Source organism: Psammomys obesus, unplaced genomic scaffold (assembly GCF_907164565.1).
Source record: "Psammomys obesus unplaced genomic scaffold, mPsaObe1.curated_primary_1811, whole genome shotgun sequence".
NCBI classification, from domain to species: domain Eukaryota; kingdom Metazoa; phylum Chordata; class Mammalia; order Rodentia; family Muridae; genus Psammomys; species Psammomys obesus.
Genome location: NW_026596109.1, coordinates 6,264,607 through 6,292,192, shown reverse-complemented (window position 1 = coordinate 6,292,192; position 27,586 = coordinate 6,264,607). Strand labels below are relative to the sequence as shown.

Genomic DNA, 27,586 nt, shown 5'->3' with positions numbered 1-27,586 from the left:
AGTCCCAATTTTCTGAGGAAGTGACAGATTGATTTCCGAAGTGGTTGTACAATTTTGCATTCCCACCAGCAACGGAGGAGGGTTCCCTTTTCTCTACATCCTCGCCAGCATGTGCTGTCACTTGAGTTTTTTATCTTAGCCGGTCTGACAGGTATGAGATAGAATCTCAAAGTCATTTTGATTTGTATTTCCATGATGACTACGGACTTTGAACATTTCTTTAAGTGCTTCTTGACCATTAGAGAGTCCTCTTTCGAGAATTCTCTGTTTAGCCGTGTATCCCATTTTTAAATTGGGTTGTTTTGTTGATATCTAATTTCTTGAGTTCTTATATATTTTGGATATTAGCCTTCTTCTGGATGTAGGGCTGGTGAAGATATTTTCCATTCTATAGGCTGCTGTTTTGTCCTCTTGACTGTGTCCTGTGCCTTACAGAAGCTTTTCAGTTTCATGAGGTCTCATTTATTAATTGTTGATCTCAGTGCCTGAGCTGTTAGTGTTCTGTGCAGGAATGTCATTTCCTGTAACAGTATTGTCAAGGCTATTCTCCACTTTCTCTTCTATTAGACTTAGTGTATCCGGTTTTATGTTGAGATTGTTGATCCACTTGGACTTGAGTATTGTGCAGGGTGATAGATACGAATTTATTTGCATTCTTATACCTACAGACATCCAGTTAGACCAGTATTATTTGTTGAAAATGCTTTCTTTTTTCCATTGTATGGTGTTGGCTTCTTTGTCAAAAATCAAGTGTTCGTAGGTGTGTGGGTTTATTTCTGGGTCTTGAATTCTATCCCATTGATCAACCTGTCTATTTTTATGCCAATACCATGCAGTTGAATTACTATTGCTCTGTAGTACAGCTTGAAATCAGGGATGGTGATACCTCCAGAAGTTATTTTATAGTACAGGATTGTTTTAGCTATCCTGGATTGGGGGAAAGGATTCTTTTTGTTTTGTTTTGGTTGGGTTTTTGGATTTTTTTTTTTTCATATCAAGTTGAGAATTGTTCTTTCAAGGTCTGTAAAAAACTGTGTTGGAATTTTGGTGGAAACTGCCACAGTCAATTTAATAATAGAATGCCTTAAGATCATTTAAGACTATGTACTTAACCTGCTGTCTTACTGTGTACTCAGCCTGTTTAAATTTAACCTGCTGTTAAGAAAACAGTGTAACCAACCTTACTATGCTTTGGGTTTCTGATGCAATCAGCTTTTACAGTTTAAACTAATGCACAGCTTTAATCTTAAATTACTACTTTTCCATGCCCTGGCCCAAAATAATGTATGTGTATTTTGGAGTGATCTTTTTCTGAAAGCAGCCAACAGGTTGAATGCAGCTGTAAACAAAAATATCCCATAAATGTTGGCAGCAACATGTAGATATGGCATGATAGCATCAGTCTGCAATACTGGGTGCTACTCTGGGTCAGACGGGGTCAGTAACATCACCTCTTCTTGTAAAACTGCTAAAGATTTGTTTAAAGATTTGTTTTCTGTGTTATCCAATAAATACAGACCAAAGTCTTTGTTATGGATAGACATAAAAACAGAGACATGGGCACAGATTCTAACATACATAGGGACAGATAGGTCTCCCCAATACACACAAATGACAGGCAGGTGGACAACACAGAGAGAAAAGTGGAGAGATCAAATTTGGCCTTACACCTGACAAACTAATCCATAAGACAATTTCTGTCCCATTCGGTAACTCATCACTGACGCATTACGACAGCGTTATTTGAGATGTGCTGGAAAACACTGTGTGATGCGATTTCTATTGCCTACATTTATTCTTGTATAGATTTAGGAAACATTTTCCCCTGTAGATCAAAAGACATCAGGGATACTTCAAAAAAGAACAGCATTGTTCCATGTCATCTTATTATTCCTCAAAAGAATAGGTAGAATTTTAAATGACTTTAGGGAAGATTAATAATAAACACTATAGTTTCCATTTGACGTTAATAATATTTGCATTTAACATATTGTATTCCTTTCACAAATATTTACCTGCATGTTCTGATTAAAAAATAAAATATATTTTATATGCACAAAAGATTCATTTACATTTTTAATGAATAACAATCAAAAATGAGTACAAAAATATGTTTCATACATTATTAAAGCGACCTATGTGGCCACAGTTAGTCTCTTTAGCTGTTAGTTTCCTTATATATAAGCCAGGGATGATGAAGACATGCTCATAAGTTAAAGCTCTAACTGAGAAGGAACATATTAGATGAAGTTCAGTAAACTAACCTGGCAAAGTGTCATCAATACTCCACACTAACTCCATATTGCTTAACATTTAGACATCTTTCCACAACATTCCAAGCCATCATTTGAAAGTGGGTGAGAATAAAGTGATTCAACGCTGAATAGTAGTGTCACGTTCCAACAATTGATTTTCTGACTAGATTACAAGTATGTTAATAATTATGGAAGTTTAAACTTTAATGTGAAATAATTAGAGGTTGAAACTAATTACTTTTTAGCAAAAGAGACAAGTGATAAAAACAGTATTTAAGAGAAACACTAATTATTCAGTATCATATACTAAAGACTCCAAAAAGCCTCAAAATTAGCTAAGCACCTTTTTTCAGCTACAGAATACAATTACATTCCATCATTAAACGAATAAAAAATCCTGAAAAGACTGCGCTCCTTAAGGAATACAGCTTGCTAACATGAAAGCAACAGTCAACAGCAGCAGGTCAGCTGGGTACTCACCGCGTGCCCCAGTACCGCATGTGCAATCTCATGGCCCAGAAGGAAGGAAAGCTGGTGCGCATCAGTTACGCTGTCCAAAAGCCCCGTGAAGACAAACACTTGTCCATTCTGCACGTGAAGAGCATAATATAAGCAATTAGCCCACCATGAAACTTAAAGACATTGAAGCAAGCAACAAAAAAGGTATATCGAGCATTTACTTACTGGAAGCACAAAGGCATTTACGTCTGGGGAATCAACCACATGAATGGCCCAGTTGATCTCGGCGACCCCTGGGACATCTTGATTGCACTGTGTTAGGTGATACACCACTTCTTTCACAGTCAGGTATCGGGGGTCTCTCTCAGGCAGAAGATCACCTTTAAACTTTTCCATCCACTACAAGATTTTTTAAAAATGGATTGTTTAAGAGTTTTGCACTACAAAATGTATATGCTTCTTCATGGAGAGGTGTGTGATGAGTATTAGGCATTTTAATTTTGAATTGTGCAAAAATTTACATACATTAAGCACTCAAATATCTGAAATTTGAATTGTTCATGCAAAAGCAGTATGGTTTCTCACAAAGGAATGAATTATAAGATTTTTTGTACAAGCATGATACAATCCAAATTTTATTCTTTTCTATTAATCTGTATGCAAGTAAAATACTTAAATATTTTTACTTTCCTAAGAATTTCAGAAAACAAAACTGCCAAGATGACAAAGATTTCACATTAAGATTTTCATATGAAAAAAGGAAAATGTAGCTCAATTGGTAAAGTGCTCACTGTCATAGTATATGAGAAGCCCCAGCTGGACCTCAGGACAGCATAAACCCAGTGTGGTTACACATCCTTATAATCTGAGCACTGGAGAGGTGGAACCAGGATGAATACAAGTTCAAGGTCATCTACTGCTGTATTATAAGGTCAAGGCCAGCCTGGGATACAAGGAACCCAGTCTCAGGAGGAACAAAAGAAATAAAGAAAATGTCAAAGAAAATGAATTACTTTCATAATCCACTAAATGGAAGAACATCCTATTCATAATACAGACTTAAGCTTTTATAAAAAGGGACAATATCTCACTAATTGTAAAGTGTTTGATCCACACAGACTGAAAGAAAATCACTAAGATCTCAGAACTAATGGGCAGACCGTTTCCTCTATGTGATGCTTATTAAAAGGTCTAGGCATCTCATATATGGAAATATTTTTTCTGAAACCTTTCCTGAAAGATTCTTTCTTATATACCGAAAAAAATTAAGGAGATTCTACAAATGCTTAATTTTCATAAAATGTAGTTTAATTAACATATAAATCAAGTTGATAACCTTTTAAAGATGCATTAAAACATGACTTCATAAAGTAAGAATTTAAAAAACTATCATTTTCAAAAAATAATTCAACGATTATAAACAAATAAAAAAGTCCTCTATTAACTCTTCTAAAAGAATTAAGAAACTGTATATCTTAATCTGCTATCTACTGCTGCGACAAACACAAAGGACCAAGAGCCACTTGGGGAGGAAAGGGATTATTATTTCAGTTTACAACTCTCAGGCCGCAGGCCATCATCAACAAAAGTCAAGGGAGGAACTCAAGCAGAAACCCTGGATGCTCTGGTGTTCTCCATGGCTTGCTCACTTTGTTTTTTTATATGGCCCCCCGCCCCAGGACCACCTACCCAAAGGCGGCACCACTTACAGTGAGCTGGGTCCTCCCACATCAATCACTGATGAAGATAATGCCCTACTAGCTTGCCTATGACTGCTTATACAGACATTTTCTCAGTTGAGGCTCCCTCCTCTTAGATTTTTCTAGCTTGTGTCAAGTTGACAACACACTAGTTTGCACACTATGTAATTAGAGTGCCTTATAACACCTCTATAAAAATGTTTAAATTCATAGGCCAACAGATTTAGCAATAAAAATGTCTATTCATATGAACACACATATACATACAGATCCATATGTATACATATAGTATACAAATATATACAAATCTACCCATAAATGTGTATTTCAAATTTTAAACTCTCTGAATAGTAGAATACATATCAATTTTTTACAAGGTTCGTTCCAATCTTTCCAAAACATTTTTCTCAAATCTGTCTTCCTAGTAAGACTAAATTTTAGAAGATATTTTAAATTTCTATATGTATTCTTCTAAGAGACTGATTTTAACTAAGAACAACTTTTATAGCAAAAAGTCATTCCTATTAATAATAACTTTGCTTTGATGAGCTCATGGGCTCATTTTCATTAAACATATCTTAAGGCCTAAGCAGCCTGTAGCCACCGCTTATTCAACCAATGGCATCCAGCACATCCTTGTATGTACTAAATCCTGGAATGCAAGGATGGTGCCATCGTTAAGAACACACGAGGGCACAAAGTGTGTAGTGTCACTCCCTAAGTTACAACACTTCTCGGGGAGTTAAGATTCCTGAATCCCACTTTATTTTGTACTCAGCAAACAAGCGATTGTTGTGGCACACACCTGTAACCTCAGTGCTTAGGAGGCTGAGACATAAGGACCACAGGGTGAAAGCCAACCCAGGCTACATAGCTACATAGCAAAACACTGTTTTAAGAAGACAGAAAAAACTTTGCAGCCAGCCCTGACGATACCTGATAAAACAGGGTCAAATGAAAGGGGAGGAGGTCCTCCCCTATCAGTGAACGTGAAAAGGGGCAGGGAAGAGACCAGGGAGGGGATGTGGGGTTGGGGAGGGAATGAGGGAGCGGGATACAGCTGGGACACAGAGTTAACAAAATGTAACTAAAAAGAAAAAGAAAATTAAAAAAAAAAAAAAAGACAGAAAAAAAAAGGGCAGAAAATACAATAAAATTTTAAAAGCCAAAACTGATGTTTATAAAAAGGGCAATTTATTACACCTGAATTTCCAGGTATAAAAATAATCTAATAGCATATTGATCTGTAAAAACTAAGCACTAGTTTGCATGGTATGTTAGTTCCTAGAATAATATAAACAAACCAATGAGGTTGTTGGTCCCAAAGAGCTTTAGCCCAAAAAAATGGAGATGGGCAGCCAGGTGGGGTGGTGAACACCTTTAATCCCAGCACTTGGGAGGCAGAGGCAGTCGGAGCACTATGAGTTTGAGGCCAGTGTGGTCTACAGAGCAAGTTTCAGGGTATCCAGAGCTGTACAGAGAAACCCTGTCTCAAATAAAGGGGGAGGGGATGGGGAAGATGGACACAGACTGTTTTAAGTCCGCGCCTGTAAAGAAAGCAAAGAAGGAAAAGTAGGACCTAGCCCAGCACTGCCAAGCCTGCCACATAATCAGGAGTCCAGTTCTCAACTCTGCCTGACCCGTCACCCTGTCTGATCCAGTCTCCTGAGCAGGAGACAGTGACACAGACTTGAGCAGAGCTGGAGCAAGCAGCATGGGAGGAAACCCACTGTACATGGTGCACCTTTCCCAGTATGAGACCTGTGACAAAGCTACTAATGTCATCAAAAACTAAAATTAAAATCAGTGGCTCTTCCATACTTAAGAGCGCTTCCTGCTTTGCGTGGTACCTTATACAATGTAGTTAAGTACAATTCTTACTACTTACTACTTCGTATTCCAGGTCTGACAGAAGTTTGAAGTGTTCTTTCCCCAGTAACAGCAGTTTGCTTCTTCCGGTGACAGGGCTCACTTCCAGGTGAGTGAAATAAAACACCACAAACAGCAGCCCAAATGCACTCAGACCAAGGAGCAACTTCCACTTGTTCTTCTTCACACTGTCTTTAAATAGCAACTTCTTGTTGGGAGGAAGTGCTTGCCACCATTTCCGTATGCCCCTGTGACAGATCAGAAATGGAGCGTTCTGGTGAGCTCACACTCACATCATCACCAAGGCTCAGATGCATGTGCTGGGCTTCAATCACTTCAACGTTTATGTTTCTCTGTACACATGGCTTCTTAACACATAAAATTCTTAGCTAGAAGATGAAAAAGTCATCAGTTCTATAAAGCATCACTAAAAAATCCTAAGGGTCACCTGAATTCCTCACTCCAACCAGGATATAGACAAACACTAAAACAAGGAGTTGTTTTATTATAACTCCCACTAACCAAAACCTACTATTTATCATATGCAAATGTTGTTCTAATCGTTTGAACACCTCATTTGCTCTAATACCTTCTGTTACAGAGAACAACCTAGCCATGGTCACAAGAAGACAGCAAAAGGAAAAGGTAGTAAAGGGAATACCATTCCCAAGACTAAGCAGCTAACAAGGATCAAGTCCCCAGATAGGCAGCCTGGGGTTGCTGAGGATGAATCTGTACCTTTCACTGCTGCTCCTCAGGCTCCAGCACCATCTACCAGGGTTCCAGCCAGGAACAGGAGACACTCCCTCAGCACTGACCAGCAATATGCAGTGCTGTGCAGAAGCAGCAGCTCATGAGGGAAGGGAAGCCTAGAGGCACCAAAATGAAGAAACAGGCCCTTTTCACATGCCACCCAGGAAGGGCCACACTAGCAGGCAAGTTTCTCTCAAGCAGTGGGCCAGGTTCACAAGCGTTTTGACAACAAGTAATGTTTCTCAACAGTGAGACAAAAATATTTCCTTATGCATACATTTTTTAAGTCTTACTAAAATTTACCACACACATATACATACACACACACACATACACACACACACACACAGTAAATCTCCCTTGACAAGACTTCATTCTACAATGTACCTTTGTAAAGCTACTATCGTTTTACAAAGTCCCTGCTATAATCTGGAAGTATCCACCAAAGGTCTATATATTCAGGTTTGGTCTCTGGCCTATAGCACTACTAGGTGATGGTATATTCCTAGAAGACAGGGACTAGTGGAAAGCTTCGGGGTCCCTGGGATGTGTCCTTGAAGGGAATATTAGAACCCCAGTTCCTGCCTGTCTCTCTGTTTGCCTTCCTGGCCATCATGAAATGGACAAGTCTCTGCAAGCATCCCCATGGAGATGCACTGAGTAGCCCTGGGCCTAAGCAACCATGGACTAAAACCTCAGAAAGCATGCGCCAAAATAAAACTTTGCTCCCTTATCACCTCAGTTTTTCCATCACAGTGTCAGAAGGCTGGCTAACACAGGGACATGGGTAGAATGCCTTAGAAAAAGCAACTAAATCAGAAGGGCCATAAGACAATGAAGTGTTCTTATTTCCTATTACAACTTTTATAGCATTACTACTTACTTAGAATACATGCACAACAAACTATAAGAGGAAATTTATAATAGTAAAATCAACACCAAAATCAAACCATTTTAAAGAACTAGAACTCACAAAGCAAACATCCCTACAAATGACGATGAATGTTACCTAGGAGACAATGTGAACAACTATTTTCTGTCCACATCAAACATATGGAGTTAAAGACATTACAGAGCAATGCTTGAGTTTTTAATATAAGCAGACTGGGTTGTCTGTATGGAAGGCAGTAGATGACTAGTAGGGTCAGCATATTTGGCAAACATATCAAAACTTTATGAAGAGTAGCTTTGCCTTCATCAGCCTTCACGAAATAAGGAAAAGGGTTGAGAGCAACCACTTAGCTATAAAGTGAGAAAGTATAAAAGACTACCAAGAGAAACAGAGCAAAAATACTATGAACACAGGATGATAGAAATGAGCATTATTAATGTGACTAAGTCTGACCCCTAATTAGGAGTGAAGTCCTTCATTTCACTCTTATGCCTACAATCCCACAAAATCCAAAGGCAATGTTCTTAAGTTACACAAGTTGTTGCCAATACTTCCCATCATCTCTATAATTAGAAATGTGAAATCTTTTAGAAAGGTCTCTACCAAAAAAACTTAAGGAGCATATTTCTGTACAATAAATTTACAACAAATTAAACCACACACATAACAAGACTGGCAAAACTTACATTTATAAACTCAACAACAACAACAACAAAAAATAGGGGGAGGGTTGAGACAGGGTTTCTCTGTGTAGCCTTGGCTGTCCTGGACTCGCTTTGTAGACCATGCTGGCCTTGAACTCAAGAGATCCGCCTGCCTCTGCCTCCCCGAGTGCTGGCATGCACCACTGTGCTAGCTACTATAAACTCAAAGTTTGAGCTGAATATAGTATAGGGAAAGGTTTCCTTAAAAGTACAGTTTTAGAAATATTAAAGTTTAATTATTAAAAATTGGTATAGCTTGATACAAATGTGAACATAAAAATTCAAGAACTTTAACACAAACGCTGTTTTCCTCCCAGAGTATTTTTACCTGCCTACAATGATGGCAAGGAGCTTCTGCACTGGTTTCAAAATGAGCAGCAAGAGAGGGACTGGGGCGGCCTGAACCGGTGGAGACGTGTGGAAACTCCGGGCAGCTCTTACGGCGAGGCAGCTCAGAGTGCACGAGGCTGCAAGTGCAGGAATAGCAGCCACTGCCCTCGATCCTTGTCTTGAAACACAATCAGCCCACACAGTGTGTCTGTAGGTAACCACCCGCACCTTGCTTTGGGCACTGGAGAGGCATCCTGAGTTTTTGCCACTGAGAGTCCTACAGAAATGGAAGTTTCCAGGCAGTGAAGTTCCCGAGTGACACTGACGGCCTGTGTTGAGCCTCAGACTCGCATTGACTGCTTGGGGCCTTCGTGCACAGCCTGTGGGTGGGTTCCACTGTCTCCTGTTGGCCAGTGAATTCACTCCAGAGAGAAAACAGTTTCTCCTGGCAGACTGCAGTCCATAAAGGAAGCTCATCTTGCTTTTGCTTGATTATCTAGAACACAAAAAATAAGATATAAGCACCCGTGCAAAATGCGTATTTACAAACTGGGAATGTAATGCTTAAGAAATGTGTGCGAAGCATCTCAGGAGAAACACCTGTGTTTCTGCCCACAGCCCACAGCCACACCTTCTACAGGACAAACCGGAGGAGTACTCTCACAGTGTCGGGTCACTACATGGTTCTTATTTCCAACACTTGAAATTTCTCACCTCATTTTAGGAAAAAAAAAAATTTTTTTTTTAGTTGCAAGTGAACTATTTGATCAGGAAATCATTTGGGGAAATGAGAAACAGCTTAGCGAAACCAACTATAAATCTGTATCCGTTTACAATAAGAATATAATGGAATAGAAAAGCTGATACTTAGAAAAATGTGTTTTAAAAATTCAAATTTGTTCTTTCAAATAATAAAACTATAAGGCTTTTGAGTAGAATCAGGATGTAGGAAGAGAAACTTCTCGGCCACTTAAAAATAACTTTAAGAATGAAATGCTTGTGCTGGAGAGACGGCTCAGAGGTTAAGAGCACTATGTTCTCTTCCAGAGGTCCTGAGTTCAATTCCCGCAACCACATGGTGGCTCACAACCATCTATACTGGGATCTGATGACCTCTTCTGGAGTGCAGGCGTACATGCAGATAGAGTACTCATACACTAAATAAATAAATAAAAATTTTAAAAGAATGGAATACATAAAGTAAGAGTTTCAACACATTTGGCAGTAGGCAATGAAGGACTGAAAGATGAGAAACAAGATGAGACCTACAACTGGCTGCCTGATGAGTTTCTAGAGCCTTAATTGCCCTAAACTGAAGGTGTGAACATGGATGCTCCTGTGGATCAGGTTATGGGCAAAGGAAGGAAACACAGAGCTGCACAGAAAGAAGTCAAGGTCTGCGCAGGCCCCTCCCTGTTCAGCTGAGGACTAACTGGTCATGTGAGTAAGAAATTCCCCTGAAGCTTGGAAAGAACCATAATCACAGAGCACAGTACACAGGGCAGGGTGCACTGCCTGCTCCCACTGATCAAACTTATCACAGACACTGGATGGAACTCTGAAGAGTCTGGCCTCAGTATCAGAGAATTAGCACTGCATTGAGAGATGTTGTGGCCTCAGGAATGAAGACTAAAACACCCAGTGTGTGACTTCTTAGCTTTCAGGTAAGACCCAGCTTGGGAAAACAAGAGTCAAAAAGATCAAGGTGCTTCTAATAGCCACATCCTAGGTTTTCTTCAAAAACCTCAAGAATCAAAAAGTATCCAATGCTTCCCAACTTAAAATTTACAATTTAAAATTAACAGGCAGGAAACAAGATCCACAGGGAGAAGAAATATTAATCAAAGGAGGCTAATTCTTAAGTAATGCAGATGACAGAATTAGTAGACAAGGAGAGTCAAGTCATCATTGTAACTATATCCCACATGTTAAAGAAGCTACAGAAAAATTCTGAGTATGTTTTATACAGACATGAAATACATATTTTTAAAAGGCTACCTTCAACTTCTAAATAAAACCACAAAGAGGACGATGAAAAGTATAGTGGGTGGCATTTACAGCAGATCGGTCATTGTGGAAATAAGGACTTGAGAGCTAAAAAAACTCACAGAGAATGCAGGAGGCTTCAATGAGATAGTTTAATCCCCTTTGACTAGAATCCTCAAATGAGACAAGGGTAGGAAAGAGAAGAAGATCTCTGAGGCCATGGACCAAGCTTGCCCAAAGTTAATGAAAGCTGTAAGGCCATAACCATAAAGTTCAATGAACCACACGGAAAAGCGCAAAGGAAACTTGGATGCTGGCCCTGCCACTTTAAGAGCAAAGGCTGCCTTCTAGCAACTTCTACAGCCCTGGTCTCTATCCGAACATCAACCACCAAGAGTCTTTCTCTTCCTCCTTCACAGCTTCAGGAAATGCAGCCCAGGGTCTAGCCCCAGGGCCTTGAGTTATGGCTTTGTTTCTCATCGATATGCCTCCAAACTGCCTGGCCTCCCAGCCACGTGTTCCCTATATTCCTTGTAATGACAATCATCCTTATCGCATACACACAGCAAACCTAGAAAGGGAAGGAGAAGTTTTTGTTCCACCAGTCTTGCCGTAGGTGAGAATCTGGGTTCCAGTCTCCAACATGGTGGCCAGTGTTAGTAAAGGACCTGCTTACCTGAAGTCAGTCCCAGTGCCTGTCCACACTGAGCCAGCTCTCACGCCTCCACCTTGATCCACCTGGAACAACTCCTAAGCACCATCGAAGGAAAACTGTCAAACCTGACTTTAAGTAAAATAGATGGACCCTGTGAAAATACAAACTACCACAGCTCCCTGGGGAAAACATAAAGGGCCCCATAACTACTTTACGCTCTATGGTTTGAACATGTGCAAACCTACTGTGTGTTAGTTGAACACCAATCAACTATTTCTGAAAGGTACTGACAAGGGCTACTAAGGTGGCTCAGCAGGTTAGGGCACCTGATGCCACCCGAGATCAATCCCTGGGACCCACATGAGCAGAAGAAGGACCAACTCCTTCAAGTTGTCTCCTGATGTTCATACATGTGCTATAGCATACACATGCAGGAAGGCATACGCACAAATAGATGTTGGAGGGGCATTACGACAAAATAAACAAATGCACTGGCTAACCTCTGTGGTTCCACAGAAAACATCAGCTTCAGAAGTGAAGTGAAACAAACGGGAGTCTCAATACAGACTTACAGGTACTGAGTTTTCTTAGATGATAATTATACTGTGATTATGGAGATGAGTATCTCATTCCTGAGATACTTGTTGAAGTATAGACACTTGTTGAGTATCTATTAATGAACCTTACTCCCAAGTACTCTTACAAATGCACGCACACATGCATGCCTCCACACACCGGCACTGCCACACATACATGCACACACAGGACACAGAACCTATGTTGTATGTAATGACAATCATATCTATGTGGTTATATGTATATTCCTTAAATTTTTAAAATCTTCATGTGGGTGTAAAAGTAACTTTACTAATACAGAATTAATACCTAGGAAGATGTTTCAGAGCTGCCGATTTTAATGAATAGTCTTATCTGCATAGTTGACAATTTGAAGGTTATTAGACTATATTGTATATGATCTGTACACTATGCCTCTGTGTTACTAAGGCAATAACATTGCCTCTGTGAATAAGGCAATGCTAAGTGAAAATTACCCCATGGTAGCCCTTTTTGAGTTATTACCAATTAAAAATGAATAGCGTCAAACCTAACCTGTTAATAGCTTGACATTAACAAGACACTTCCTAGCTTGCTTTCTCCTATAGTCATGCGTCACTTCTGGTGAAGTGACTGACAACTGGAGTTAGGCCTCCTCACCGTGTGGACAGAGTGCTTCCCCAGACCTGATGGCATAGGTCAGTCACGCCAGGTGCTCGACACACTCAAGAGATGCAGTGAACAGATGTGTGGGGCTGCTGCTGGCACAACATGGCTTCCTGTCTTGCAGTAACTGTTTTAAAAAGTAGAAGCAATACATCTAAAATAATACAAAGTACACCATGACCATTAGCAAGCACTACGTGCCATAGACAGCCGCAGGTCCTGTATTTTCACATGATGGGCGGTGCCAGTGAATAATTCCTTGGACTGCATTTAGACAGAAACTATGTCACCAGGCAACAGGAGTGTCTGGCTCCATAGTAAACCAATGCGGCCATCCTCCTAGAGCAACTCGTTTCCTTCATTGGCTAAGTGGTATGGAAGTTACAGAAAGAACACAAAACACATCCTTATCCTTGTGGAGGCAGCATTCTGATCAAGGAAACAAGAATGAGTTTATATGGGAAAATACAGAAAAAGATCTTATTAATGCCATGTACTCTAAAAAATAAAACAAAGAGTAGGATATTCCAGAGCAGCGGGATAGTTACGTAAGTCAAAAGTCATTGTTATGTCATTTGGGTATAGAAGACAAAAAACAAACAAACAAAAAACGAATTGTTTCATATGGAAAAGTATATTTACGCTCTTTTAGTAGGAAACAAACTACAAAAACAACATGAATACATCTCCTTTCCTTCAAATCTGATGATTTACTGTCATAAAGCGCTGACACTTGTCTGGACATGGCCTCAACTTAGGGACTGGACCACCAAGTTATGGTAGTCCCTAATGGCCAATGGTCTCAAAGCCAGCAGTAGACACCTGCCACAGAGAAAAGTTCACATTAAGCAGTATCTAGCATAAGAATATAAAGACCTGGGTCAGTAGGGTCTATCATTCCTGCTACAGCAAACAAAATGCATGCAAGCTAGTCCTGTGAGGAAAAATTCCGCTAAGTGTGACCACAGGGGTCAGGGTGGGATGGAAAAAGGGCGGGAGAGAGAGAGGGAATATGGGAGACCTACAGACTGACTGTTCATTTATATATTTGAACACCTGAAGGTCTCCATGTTTCTGAGGCCCCACTGTGCTTTCCCTGTCTGCCTGGGCTTCAGAAACTCTCTAAAGTAATTCCTTCCCTTCCTCCAGTTTCTGTGTCTTAAAACAAATGATCTCAAAGACAGTCTCACGGTCAGAGGCAGTTGCAGAGCTCATGTACAAGTTAATATTTCCACATTATGTGTCATGAAACTACCTGAGGGGACCCCCTTCCCCCGCTTCCATGAACTTTCCCATCTTCCACAGACTAAGTTCCAAATGGGGCTGGATCAGCCCTAGGATTTTAACATCCAAAAGGCCACTTTAAATCAGTCCTGCCAACCTACCTCACTACCTCAGCCCAGCTCACCCTGGGTTCTGTGACCCTGCAAGTAGATTGTACTATATTCTCTTTAGCCACCCTGCTTTCATTCACTTTTGCCCTCCTCCAAGCAACTTAACCCAATCCTTAAGAAAGGCAAATCACTAACAGAATCTAACCTGGAGTCACAGAGAGTCATGCCACCACAGACTGTATTTTCAACTGAAATACAGAGCTCTGAGTCATAACAACAATGCGCTAACCTAAAAGCAACAGCTACTGCAAGAGCCCTGAAGCCTAGCTTGCCAGGACAGGCCTGTATGCCAGCGCCTAAGTCACAGAGCTACTCAAGGTAATTTAAAACAAATTCTTCTGTATAACAGGAGGGCCGGAGAGACAAAGCCCAATGTCAAAAATAATAATGCATAAAACTTACTGAAAAAATGTTCTCTGTGCTGCCCAGTATGGCAGCCCTCGCATGTGGCCAGATACATCTGAGGAGCAAAACTTGGGGAGTTGGCTTTGAGTGCAGGTTTCTGTGGGAGATGCAGATAAGCTTCAGCAAAGCCAGAGAGATATGAACAATCAATCACCCAGAGGAGGCCCAACAATGAAACAGGATCTGTCCTTTACACTGACAAGTGTTCCAAACCTTTCTACAAGAGCCAAAAACCAAGAATCAATGTGAAATGTGCCTATTCCAAAATGTTGCCAACCAAATTAATAAAACTTGAGTATCTTAACCAAACATTCACATATCTCATTGGGTTCAGGATTATTTTATTCTTTAATCCATCATACGAGTGAATGATACATGTCAGACACCTCTCTGTAGCAGATACAAAGCAGAAACAAACAAACAAAGACAAAAAATCCATACCCAATCTATAATACTAGTAAAGACAAAACACACTAGTGGACACAAAAATAAATCTCAGGAAAGAACTATGTGTAATTCAGGGGACAAATGGGGCTGATAAGGGGTCTTTCTGGCACTTTAAATGTCTACAATGTGTGTTACTTTGTGAATGCGAAGCCAAGCAAGCACTTTTGTAAATTCCAATGGTTTCCTCTGAGTTTCAATAAACTTTCTAAAGTTGTTTCTGGCTTTCCAGTTCCAGAGACATGTTCTCCTAGCCTCCTTCACCCACAGCTCAATTCTAGAACGTAAGGGTTTGCTGATGCCCTTCAGAAGATAAACTCTCATCCGAGTGACAGGCACACTATTCACACTGCTCGCTTTACTGATGAGAAAACTGCTCATTTCAGAGCATGTGCGAACATTTTTAACATAGTCTACCAACAGAAGGTACAAAGGCCCCAAACACTAGGAACATAATTAAAATCATTATCATTTCTACCACTGACAATTGAGTACCATCCAGAATAGAAACAGTGGTTGTTGATCTGTAATGACTGATTAATCCTTAAAATGTTTTTGTTTTTTTAAAAAAAAAAAAATAGGGGAAGAAATCTATTTATACATTTTCAAAGAGCCAAACACTCCACTCCACAGCACCTAACAATGAGCTGAACTGGGGCTGATGTGTGCTCTTCAAAGAACTGTGGCAGGAAAGCAAACGGAGCTGGCAGACTCACAGGATTAGGAAATTAATGATGTGAGAAAATTAAACAATTTGGATTGCTAGCCTCTAAGAACATTCCAAACCCTTAATTCTTCAAGTGCCATCTTCGAATGGGCAAGTAGTGCACTCACAGCTGATGTCTGGAAGACAGTTTTAACAACTCTTACTGAAAACTACTATTTCTTCTCTAGTTTCTATGGAAACAGCTGTCAGATTGGCAAAAATAGGACATGCACTTTAAAATAACTATTCAAGCTAAGTAGACATGATGGATGGCTTCTAAAAAAAAGTTATCAGGCTTGGCTCTTAGGCTTCCAAATGTCGCACAGCACCCCCTGACTCCTGGCTTGGGGGTGATGGCTGTGAAGCTAAATCCTTTTCGGGGGTGCCCCAAGACCTTTAGAGTCGCTGAGACGGTCGACTCCTAAACTCCAAACGATTCTCAAGGAATTCTCAACTCCTAGGACTAACGTTTTTCTGGCTCCCTGTCACACCGCAAGTGACACGTAAAAAAGTGTAAAATGGGATCCTCGTAGACAAGTTTGCGGGGAAATCGGGAGGCTCCCTGGAACTGCTCCGAATGTCATGATGTGGCGAGCTGGGGCAGGGGAGCCCACGCGTCCCCGCACACGGACGAGCGGCGAGGCGGAGGGGAGAGCCGCACAGGCCGGGCCCGCCGCGCCGCAGCAGGAAGCGCTGCTCAGGAGGAGCCCACCGCGGGCGGGCGGCCGGAGGCAAGCTTCCGGAGAGCCCACCGCGCCGGCCGTTCGCGCGGACCCCGGCACGACCCGCGACCACCGCGACCCCGAGCCCCCGGCCCCGCTCCCCAGCGCCACCCTCTCCGCCCCGCCGCGGGAGAACGCCGAGCCGTCACCGTGAGCGCGCGCTGAAGCCGCAGCCCCGAGCGGGATCCAGCAGCCGGCCTCCGCGCAGGCGCACGCACGCCCAGGCCCCGCCCCCGCCCCCGCACTTCCTGCCCTGGGGACCTCCCGGCCGCCTCTTGCCCCGCCCTTGTGATGGGCAGGCCGTGGCCCCCAATCCCAGAGCGGTCCCTGGCGGGCTGCGGCCTGTGGCGCCGTCGCGCCCCCGTGTGGCCCGAGGAGGATAGCCCGGGTTTAAGGCACCTGCCGGGAGCGAGCTGCACACATCCTTGGTACTTGGCGGTGTTGTATGCAGGCCAAGCCACGCACGCCTGCGGGAGTTTCTACAGCAGTTCTGCCCAAAAGGAAAGCGATGCCAGGGGCTGCTGGAGAGCTAAGATGCCTTTATTTGAAGCTTCACTACGCTTATAGTTTTGAGTGTGGGTGTAACATTAACTCTAGCACTACTTACTGACAATCATCCCTCAGACCTAGAGTGATAAAGAAGCATAAGAATAAGGCTAAATAAGAAACACTGTTTCACCATGATCTTTTTGGGACACCAAACTTTTTTTGGTGGTGGTTTTGGTTTTGGTTTTTCGAGACGGAATTTCTCTGTGTAGCCTTGGCTGTCCTGGAGCTCACTCTGTAGACCAGGCTGTCCTCGGACCCACTGAGATCTGCCGGCCTCTGCCTCCCAAATGCTGGGATTAAAGGCGTGTGTCAGCACAGCCCGGCTAGGACACCAAACTTTAAGAAGTCAGCAGTGTTCATGACAACAGCTTCTGTAGTGACCAGATTTCATTGTGGGAATGGTTTGCAAAGGGGTGTGAATACTGGCAGACATGATTCCGTGGGAGCTGCAGCTACCCACCGCAGACCCAAAAAAAAAAAAAATGCTTTTTGAGAGAAAACTTGAATCAGAGAAAGACTTGACAGAATAGGATATACTCAATTCTCACAAAAGGAAAGAGAAGCTACTTAAGGGACAATGCAGAGAGAGAGGGCAGTTTTATTGGGACAGTAATAGAGAGACAGGTTGCAGAGAAAGAACAGAGGTGAAGCCAGAACAAGCCAGAGGATGAGGAGCCAGATGAGAAGATTGCTGCTGCCAAGCAGAGCAATTCCAAGGCTTAGAGGGAAGACACATTGAATAAGTCAGCGAGCAGAAAAGTTTGAGCCAGAACAGGTGAGTTGAATCAGCCAGCTATTAACTCAGAAAGAACAAGAAAAGGTGAGCTTATTCAGCAGTAAGTCTCTGAGGCTGAAGACATTCTAGGCCTAGGTTAGAGTGTAGGAGGCTAGAAGCTTCCAGGACTAGGCCTAGGTTAGTGGCAGGAGGCAGGAATCCTCCGTGACAACAACTGAAACGGGGGAATAAAAGTTCCTTTTACATCTAGGTGTGAGTTCTGCAAGTCATTATGATAACCAGCTAGGCAAGATACATCCATGGGTACAACAGAGGCATGAATGTTGTGGAGCAATCAATTGTTTTCTGATTTGATTTAAGGCCTACTGAACAGAAAGAAAATCATACCTACTACTACTATAGTCTATAGTCTATAGTCTAGCTAAGAAACTGAACCTCTGGAAGGAAGGAGCAGTGAAAGCCAATGCAACGAGAGTTGCCCACTAGGGCGTGACCACGAAGAGGAAAAGCCTTGAGTTAAGCACCCATGCTAAAATGTCACTTCTGATATTTTTGAGTTTGTATTTTTGGGTTAACCTGACATTGTTGATGCAGGCAATTTTGCTGGCCTGCCCTCGGGGGCCTTTGTCCTATGCCATCACCTGCACCAGGTGTGCCAGGTGTGTGGGCTATTGGAACCTGACTGCCACCCTACACTCTCTCTATATATATATATATGTTTCTCTCTTTCTTTCTGTCTCTCTCTCTGCCCTCATGGCTCACTCAGGCCCTAACTCTTCTCCCTTTACCTTTCCTCAAATAAACCTCTTTGTATCAGACCTGTTGCGTGGCATCCAGTTCCTTACATATTACAACATTGGGGCTGTGACCAAGGAGGCACTCCTGGTGTTTCTGGCTAGTCAGCCACACACCGGGACCTTATTTCCAACTCGCTGCCACCTGCAACAAATCTGCCTTCGACTTCCCTGATCCACCACCGACATTTAAGTAAACTTCACCTTTCTCCATCCCGATGTCCTTGGAGCAGCCAGGGCTGGGAACTTTTGTTCTAAAGTTCCTGGTCCATTATTTGGTCTGAGTAGTTTTCTATGACCACTCACTTATAAGTGTGAGCAGATATGGACAGCACACACAAACACATAGCCATGTTTCGTAGTTAGGGTTTCTATCGCTGTGACGAGACACCATGACCATAGAAACTCTTCTAAAGGAAAGCACTTATTTGGGGCTGGTTTACAGTTCAGAGGTTTAGTCCATTGTCATCAGGGCGGGAAGCATGGTGGCACACAGGCAGACATGGTACTGGAGAGGTAGCAGAGAATTCTATATCCAGATGGACAGGCAGCAGGAAGAGAGTGTGAGCCACTAGGCCTGGACTGAGCTTCTGAAACCTCAAAGCCTAACCCCCAGTGTCACACTTCCTCCAAGGTCACACCTCCAATAATGCCATTCTCCATGAGTCTCTGAGCCATTTTAATTGAGATCACCATACCATGCCTAAGGGCAGTCTTAAAAACCAAAGACTACGATGAAGCTTTTATTCACATGTATCATTTGTCATGTTTTTAAAAAATCTTTTATTTTACGTGTATGGGCATTTTGTGTGCAGGTATATCGATATACCATATACATGCCTGGTTCCTGCAGAAAGCATTATATCCCCTGGAACTGGAGTTATAGGCAGTTGTGAGCTGCCAGCAGTGTGTTAGGAATTGAACCCAGGACCCTTGGAAGAGCAGCCAGTGCTCTTAACTGCTGAGCCACCTCTCTAAGCCCCAACATTTGTCAGTGTTAAGTTAGACTGTTATCTGATTGCCTCCCCAATATTGCTACACAATCCTTACTCCAGTATCTGGGCTTCCAAAGACATGACCCTTCACATAAATGAAGTAGAAGGCTCTAGGCCACAAAGACCCCGTGCCTAACCTCATCACTGTTAGTGCTTACACTGGGGAATAGGCAACAACAGCTCAGCTTTAAAATGACTATTGTTTTTCTTCAGTATTAAATCAAACAAGAGAAGATCCTAGAAGACTTTGGGATTTTGTTGAAAGAGGAGAGCATGAGCAGATTGGCAGTAAATCCCATACCTTAAGATAACAATTGTAAGATAACGATTAGCCTACATTTGAAGACGTTAGCTCTCTCTTTCTTGATAGTACCAATAACACTGTCTCTTTCCTGACGGACACAGAAAGCTTACCCAGCTTCTGGATAACCCTGCTTGTTGGGATCTTCCTGCCTATAACTTTTATTGTTCAAAGAAAATTTTACCATAAAGGTATTTGAAAAGCCTGTATATCCATCATTTCCTGTATACTACTGCGTCGATAAAAAAAATCTCACAATTATCATTTCTAAATTAGGAGTATATGAAGGTATTTTGATTACCATAAAGCAGTTTTAGGCACTCCTGTTTTTCTGTCACCTTTGACTATTAAAGGAAAAAAAATGAAATAAAAATCTAGTTCCTTTCTAGAACCTATTTTAGGGGGGAAACCCCTATTAAATTATGCGGTCAATGCTAAATGTTGTTGCTTGGCAAAACCTCCATATTATGGAGCTGGAGGGATGGCTCAGTGTTTCTTCCACAAAGTGCTCTTATATAGGACCCAAGTTTGGTTCCCGATACCCATGCCAGGCAGCTGACAACCGCCATCCCCAGGAGGTCTTGCCTCACGCCTCTGGTCTCTGCAGAATTCCTGTGTAAGTGCACAATTGACAACAAATTTTTAAAAGTCTTTTTAGTGCTTATATGATAGTCCAAGGGAAGCTGCTCTAAATAAACAGGTGTCTCTTAAGGATATTAAGCTTTCAGAAAGCTTATTTAATAGACCCCACAATACCGTTTTACTAGGCGTTAGAAAGTCAGGAGCACCTGAGTTTATAAAATCAGCTCAGGCCTTCTACTGTAGACCCAAAGCGTTTGCATCCCTACGCATCCACACACACATTGTAATCCAGCCTGACAAAAACAGCGATTTTATTACACTGTTTAAAAATGAAGGGGCCGAGGGGATTTGCTAATCAGTTATTTTGAGATATTTTTGGAAGAGGCAAAGTTTTATCCATGTTGTCGTAGGCACAGGACCACACACAATAGTTACATGAAAACACCGTGAGCGCATATGACATGATTTCATTACATCAGAGCGTATTTTTTTCTTTCAAACAAAGAAGGAACATTTTATCTCTATTCTTTGGGGGAAACGAGGTTAAATCTTGGGGAATCTATAAGGCTGCCTTTGTTTTCTTGTCACACGATTTCCTTGGGTACCCTCAGTTGGTGGCTGGCCCCTTCCCACTCTGGGAATAGGACAAGGAACCCTCTAGTGTGAAGGCCGTGCGTCCTTAGTTACAGGACACGGGCATAAGGCTGTTTGCCTGTTCACCTGTCCAGTGCCCTGGCCTTTGCTCTTGAGCAGGTCTGCCCTCTATCCTTCAAGTTCTCAGGTTTATCAGAGGTGGGTTTTTTTTGTTTGGTTGGTTGGTTTTCAGTTTTTGGTTCTGTTTTGTTTTTGTTTTTTGGAAATGGACCTCTCCCATGGCACCTACAAGGACAAATATCCCTTTCTCTGTTCCTTTTTGTCTTTCTTCAGCTCTCAGTCCTTGAACACACACAGCTGAGTCTGTGCCTTCTCAGGCCCCCATCTGCGGCTACTGAAGTTTTCTATGGATGTCAGGCAGGGGCACCAATGGATGAAATGTTAGCTCAGGAGAACCTGATCTTTAGTGGGTGGGCTTCAAGCTGGTGAATTTTCTGAAATTTTGAGAAACAGGGCAGGAAATTTTTTTTTTCCTTGCTTGTGTAACTTTCCTGATCTTATCATTGTCACCAGGTGTCTAAGTATAGCTTTTCATCCCTGTGATGAGATTCTCTCTCATCATGCTATATCTGTGCATCCCTCCTGGGATGTGAGAATCCCAATCAGTGAGTCTCTGGCCTGGGACAGCCCACAGTGCAGGCATATGGTGAGAGAGACTTGGACCAAACAGTGTATCCACATGCCTTCTAGCTTTCTCCTGGATCCTCTGCTTTTTTCCCCCAGGGGCACACAAAACAGTAGCAGGGGAGCGCAGAGTTATTCAAGAATGAGGGGTGAGAATCCGTTGCCCTGCCTGACCTATGTCACTCACCCCCCAAGGCTGGACTCACGCATCCAGACCCTGGACAGTGCTTGGCCCTGCCTACCAAACAATGTTATTCGTCTCTTTCACTTTTGTCTCTGGGGCCATTAGAGCTAGCCTCTGAATTCTCATTTCTGCCAGGGGATGGCCCAGAAGGACAGATTAAGGATCATGAACCCTGGTAGAAGTAGCACATGAGTCTGCCAAGTGTCCAGGTCCAGGCACTGCAAACAACAGAGGCAGCCTTTACCACACACTTGCATTCTCCCCCTCTGGCCACCGCCTGATTCCCATGGTTCTCTGGGCATGGTTCTCTATGGGATCACCTGGGTGTAGAGGGCATATGGCCATTGTGATGGCTGTTCTTGGTTGTCAACTTGACTACATCTGGAATTAACTAAAACCCAAGTGCCTGGCTCTACCCTACTACTGCAGGGAGTTTTTTCTTAATTGTTTGAAGTGGGAAGACCCACTTATATAAAGGACATGGAAGAAGGAAGCCTTCTCTCTTTGCCTGCTTGTTCTTGCTCTTGCTGGCAACTTCATTCCTTCATTGGCATTAGAACCTCTGGGATTCTGGTGTATACTGAAGACCAGCTGAGACATCCAGCCTCATGGACTGAACAACTACGGGATTCTTGTATTTGGCATTGGCAGACAGAGATTGTTGGACTAGCTGGAGCACAGCCTGTAAACAACTCTAATAAATCCCCTTTCTATATAGAGATTCAGTCTATCAGTTCTGCTCTTCTAAAGAACCCTGACCAATACAGGCATGAACTGCAGCAACTACCATCACTATCCGCTGGGTCATCAAGGCTGTCCTAGGAAAAGAAAATGAAAAAGGGGGAGGGGGAAGGGAGGTGGGCAAAGTACTAGCAGTTTAGGAATATTTGGGGGGAGCGACAGTGTTAGCAAACCCAGTAGCTAGACATGCTATGAATGTGGGCACATCTGGGGACTCTTCTCCCCCACCCCCGACATTGTGGCATCATACACTGGGAAGGATGTGATCCAGTTTCCTTCCACAGCAGTTCTGACGCCATGCACACAATCTCCATGACTGTGTCCCTGGTGTCCATGTGCTTTGGAGGGAAATGAAAGGTGAAGATGAAGGCAGGCAGGCAGAGAGAGAGAGGTGGAGAGAGGGAGGGAGGGACAAGCACCCTAGCCTTCTGTGAGGACATGAAGAGATTGCAGACATAAACATTATCTCCTGTCTGGTGACTTTGCCAACTGCTATAAGCTGATATTGGAGTCCAGAGGGCACTGATGAGATTTCCAAATTACTGTGTCCCAGAATAGGGAACTGGACCAGGGGCCCGTGGATGGCAGTAGAAAGAAAGAAGATGTGTTAAAGAAAAGAGCACTTCTGAGCAACAAAGCAGACCAGAGGACTGGGAAATGTTAGGCGCTCAGTGGTACTGGGTCCCAGCAGCCACTTTATGTGTAGGCCGTGGTAGGGTAGGGAAGGGGCAGGGTTCCAGGCTTTTTCTCTGTCATTTGCTTCTTTCATGAGCTAATCTTAATGCCTTCCTTCCTGTCGCACCAAGATACGTCTCATGAAAGGTGCCTCACTGAAGTCCCCTGAACCTACCCTCTGCATACACCAGTACCTCTTGAGACCATGTGTGTGTGGGACAGGATGGCACGTAGTGGAGTGAGGGGTGAGCAGGTAGAAGGGAGTGGCTCAAACCTCAGGTAAGTGTCTGATGGCCTTCCCCACCCTCCGCTACCATCAACTGTTAATTGACCCAATTGTTGAGGATCTCCTGGGGTTATCACCACCGCTCTGGTTTCAAGATGCTAACAGGATTTGTGAATAAATTTCATAAGAAACATAAGAACAGCGGTGAGTGTAACACAAAATGAATTTTAAAAATGGTTGTAGGTATCCCCACTTATAATCATGATTATTGTGGACATTCAAGGGACAAGAACTTTCGTGGCCACACTTATGTGTGTGAATTTGCATGTATGTGGAGTCCAGAGAATATCTCTGGAACTGCCCACTTGTTTTTTATGTTTGTTTTGCTTTGTTTTTTCGAGGGGTTTGGGGGGGTTGTTTTGTTTTATTTTGTTGATACTGGATCTCTGATTGGCCGAGTAGGTGAGACTGAGTGCCTCACAAGCCCCAGGGACCCATGTGTTTACTTCCCCAATGCAGTGATTCCAAGAGGATGGCACTGCCCTTGGCCTTTTTCACATGGGCTTGGGGGATATAGCTCAGGTCCTTGTTTTTGCAGAGTAAGCACTTTATTATCTTCACCTTCGCCCTAGCCCTAAGTGAGAATAGCTCTCACTAAACAAACAAACAAAACAAGCAAACAAACAAACAAACAAAAAGAGCTTGCTGAGCTTGGAGCATGCCTGCAATCCCAGACCTGGGAGTCTGCGGCAGGAAGACTGACAATTTGAGACTCTTCTGAGCTAGAGTCCAGATAAGAGGAAGAGGAGAGTAAAGGAGAGAAGGAGAGAGGATTCCTATTTCTATAAGGAACACCAACATAAAGGGTATAAATCCAGTCTCAGCAGCAACAGAAAGACAGATATCGAAAATAAGACAGCGATGTTAACAGTGATTTAATCATTTCTACTACTGTATATAAGTGATTTCACAAATCTAGACTGAGAGTGAAGATAGGTGGGAATTAAAGGTAAAACAAAATGTTTGTTCTAGTGGAAGCTTTTTCTTGTTGACTGCATGGAACCTGCCTCCTCAACCCAAGAAAGGGTATTTCTGAAGCCTGCAACATTACTAACAGCAGCCTGACTTTCCAGCCGGAGAGAGAGTGCTTTGAAGGTGATTTTGCAGCTGTGGTCAGGAGATGTTTGGTGCCATTTCAAGTCATATTTTGTTTTTAATTTTCAACCATCTAAACTTGGCTACGCTGCCACCAAGTGGTAAGATCTTCTCTAAGAGAACATATTTCTCTGCTTTTATATTTTTTTAAAACTTCTTTTGATTGTACTCAAGACAGACACAGGAAGGGGAGAGACATAGGGAGGTAGGGAGACAGAGAGACAGAGAGAGAGAGAGATGGAGACAGAGAGAAATACACACATTTGTTTATTTTGGGACCCTGTGGCCAAATCTGGCAATGTCCCACCCATACCTCCTCAATCTACTCCCGAGGACACCTACAGCTTTACTGAAAATTCCTTTACATTCAACAGTATCTTGCAAATCACCACTGCCAACTGTACTTGGTTACTGAGTCCAATCAAGCCATTGCTCTTTGGTGTACATAGTTTGACGAATAATAGAGTCAAGCCACGTGTGTGTGTGTGTGTGTGTGTGTGTGTGTTTCTTGTGTGATAAATCTGTAGACTAAATTGAGCACACGGTGTTTGTGCACTGGCTACAAGTAGGACTAGCAATCTCTAACCACTGTTTTTATTTCCTTTCTCTTATTTTTAGAGTGGTATTTAGAGGTTAGTATGTGACCAAAGGGATTAAACCCCAGGCTTCACCGCTGCTGAGCAGGTGCTCTGCCACTGGACACTATGCCAACTAGATGACTACTGTACAGGATTAAAGAAATGACTTGTTTCAGGGTGCTGGCCCCTGACGTGGTCTTATGATTATCCCTACATGTTTCAGTTTTTCTTTTTTCCTATTTTGATGCACCAATATAAGGTGCATTCTCAAAATGTTTACCAAGAGAACCCTTGACTGAAATTTTAATCCATATTTATAAAACATGTCCCACCATTCCTGATCAAATACAAGCTGTTTGCAAGGTAGTCATCTTTAGACTGTAATTCTGTGGGGCATATGAATGAGCTCTCTCTCTCCCCTCCTTCTCTCTCTCTATCTGTGCGTGCATGTGTGTATGTGTGTTCATGTGTCCAAGGCTGCTACTTGGCTTATATAATGCTAGACTGATCTTACTATATGCATCACGTGTTTCTTGGCCTTGCGGGTAAGAATAGATCCTTTTTTTAATGACGTAAGTAATGAAAAGAATTTTCCATTAAACACTGAAATACAAGCTGCCAATTTCCATTCAGACCTGCAAGCTGCATATGAGTTTTAAGCTTCTTATTAAAAATTTTCTGCATTTCTGTGAGAAACACAAAAGAAGGAAGGAATTGCAATGGTAGGTCATCATCCTCCCTTGGGCTCTCCTGCTCCACTCCGTCGGCAGAAGGAGTTGCGTGAGTATTTGGCTTTGGCTTTGAGTGACAAGAGCATGTGGGTGAAATGCCTTGGAGAGTAAGAATGCTGTTCTCAAGATGGAAAAGCTCTGGAAACAGTTTCTATGGATACAAGATGCATTGTTATCTCAGTAAAGTGGGGAAAGGAAAAGCAAGCAAGCCGAAAGACAAAGGTGCATAGACCTTGGTGGTTTGAGCAGGAACCCGTATTAGAGAAGCTCAGAGTCATGATTTGCCCTGCAGTAGGAGAGAGCTTTTCCATGGCCCCTGAAAGGGGTCTGGATGAGGACCACATTTACACGTGAAATAATGGAAAAGCATGCTCCTACGTGGCTGAGGACTGAGGCTCTGGTGCAGCCTGCAGGTTTGTCTCGGTTCTTTGAAAAGCCCCTTTGCTCCTTCTGTCCTGAAGTTTAACGAGTTTTCTCAACTTTATTTCTGGCTTTGGCTTCTCATTAACACATTTTGGGTAGTGTTTGAAGCGGGTTCCCCATGTACCTTCCCAGGGAACGTGCACTGATTAGGTACAAGAGGCAGGAGACCTGATCAAGGCAACAGTAATGTTAGACTTCCAAGTTGCTGAGGCAGAAGCTACCCAGAATGGCTAGAAGGAGTTCTATCAACCCTTATGGTAATTATAGTAAAATTTCACATTCGCCTGTTAATTCTTTGAACCATTATTTAATTGGCTGTGGAAAGTATTACTCTTCTATGTTACTCGGTGGTCAGAGGATGTCTCCAGGTCTTGTCTTCTTACCCAGAGAATTGAAATAATGGGTCACAGAGACTTGTGAAAAAAAGTAAGGAACCTTTATTCAAAGCAAACCTATAGAACAGGTCAGAACCACTGTCAAATGTGGCAGAAGAGCACATGAGCAAAGATATTCAGAGTCCCAGTTATTGTTTGAGAGTTCTTATTATGGGGTTCAAGAAAAGGCCTTTGATTGCTAAAGAGCAAAGAGAGAGTGGTTCTCTCTTTTGACTAGCACATTAATTTATATAGCTGTTTCTCTGCCTCCCATCTAACCTCCCACAATGCATCTTGTTTTTTATCATATGTGTGCCCAACTCAGCATAGCCATAAGATTTTCCTTAAAACTCACTTTGAAGACAGTTTGCATTATTGCACATGAAACCAAAACCAGCTCAGGCCAGATTGCCCTTTCTACTCTTATACCTGAACATAAGCAGAGCATGACTGAACAGAACCAAGTTTGACGGTTGTTGAAGAGAAACCTATTCCACTGTTCAGAGTTATACTTCAGATAGGGATCCCGTCTCATTAACCAGTTGTGTTGTTCAGATAGGAGTGTGTATGCATAGCATGTACAAGCAAGGATCCTAGGTTTCCATGTGCATTTTTAGAAGAGGTGTGATTGCTGCCAGGTAGAGAGAGCACAGCTACAACTGGCAGGTTGTCTACATGCCCGTAAACAGCCCGAGGTCTAGAAGGGGGGCTAATTGGGAAAAGGAAGGGGATCAGCAAAAATTGGAGTGGAGGGAGAAAGGATAATGAG

At 42.6% G+C, this 27,586-nt stretch overlaps 1 protein-coding gene across 3 annotated transcripts in view; it reads right to left on the bottom strand.

The window, feature by feature from the left end:
* The window catches only part of Oma1 (OMA1 zinc metallopeptidase), a 61,278-nt gene extending 44,573 nt beyond the window's left edge, over window positions 1-16,705 (bottom strand). The window contains exons 1-5 of one of the 3 annotated variants that reach the window (XM_055629087.1): window positions 16,645-16,705; window positions 8,961-9,458; window positions 6,303-6,531; window positions 2,940-3,113; window positions 2,736-2,843 (exon numbers count right to left, since the gene is read on the bottom strand). In XM_055629087.1, coding sequence (XP_055485062.1) covers window positions 2,736-2,843; window positions 2,940-3,113; window positions 6,303-6,531; window positions 8,961-9,439 — 990 coding nt within the window. In that variant the 5' untranslated portion in view covers window positions 9,440-9,458; window positions 16,645-16,705. Of the gene's footprint in view, window positions 1-2,735; window positions 2,844-2,939; window positions 3,114-6,302; window positions 6,532-7,021; window positions 7,105-8,960; window positions 9,459-11,624; window positions 11,952-16,644 lie in introns of those variants that run through there. The other 2 variants (XM_055629086.1, XM_055629089.1) reach the window with 2 other exon arrangements.
* Between the last annotated feature and the right edge of the window lie 10,881 nt (window positions 16,706-27,586).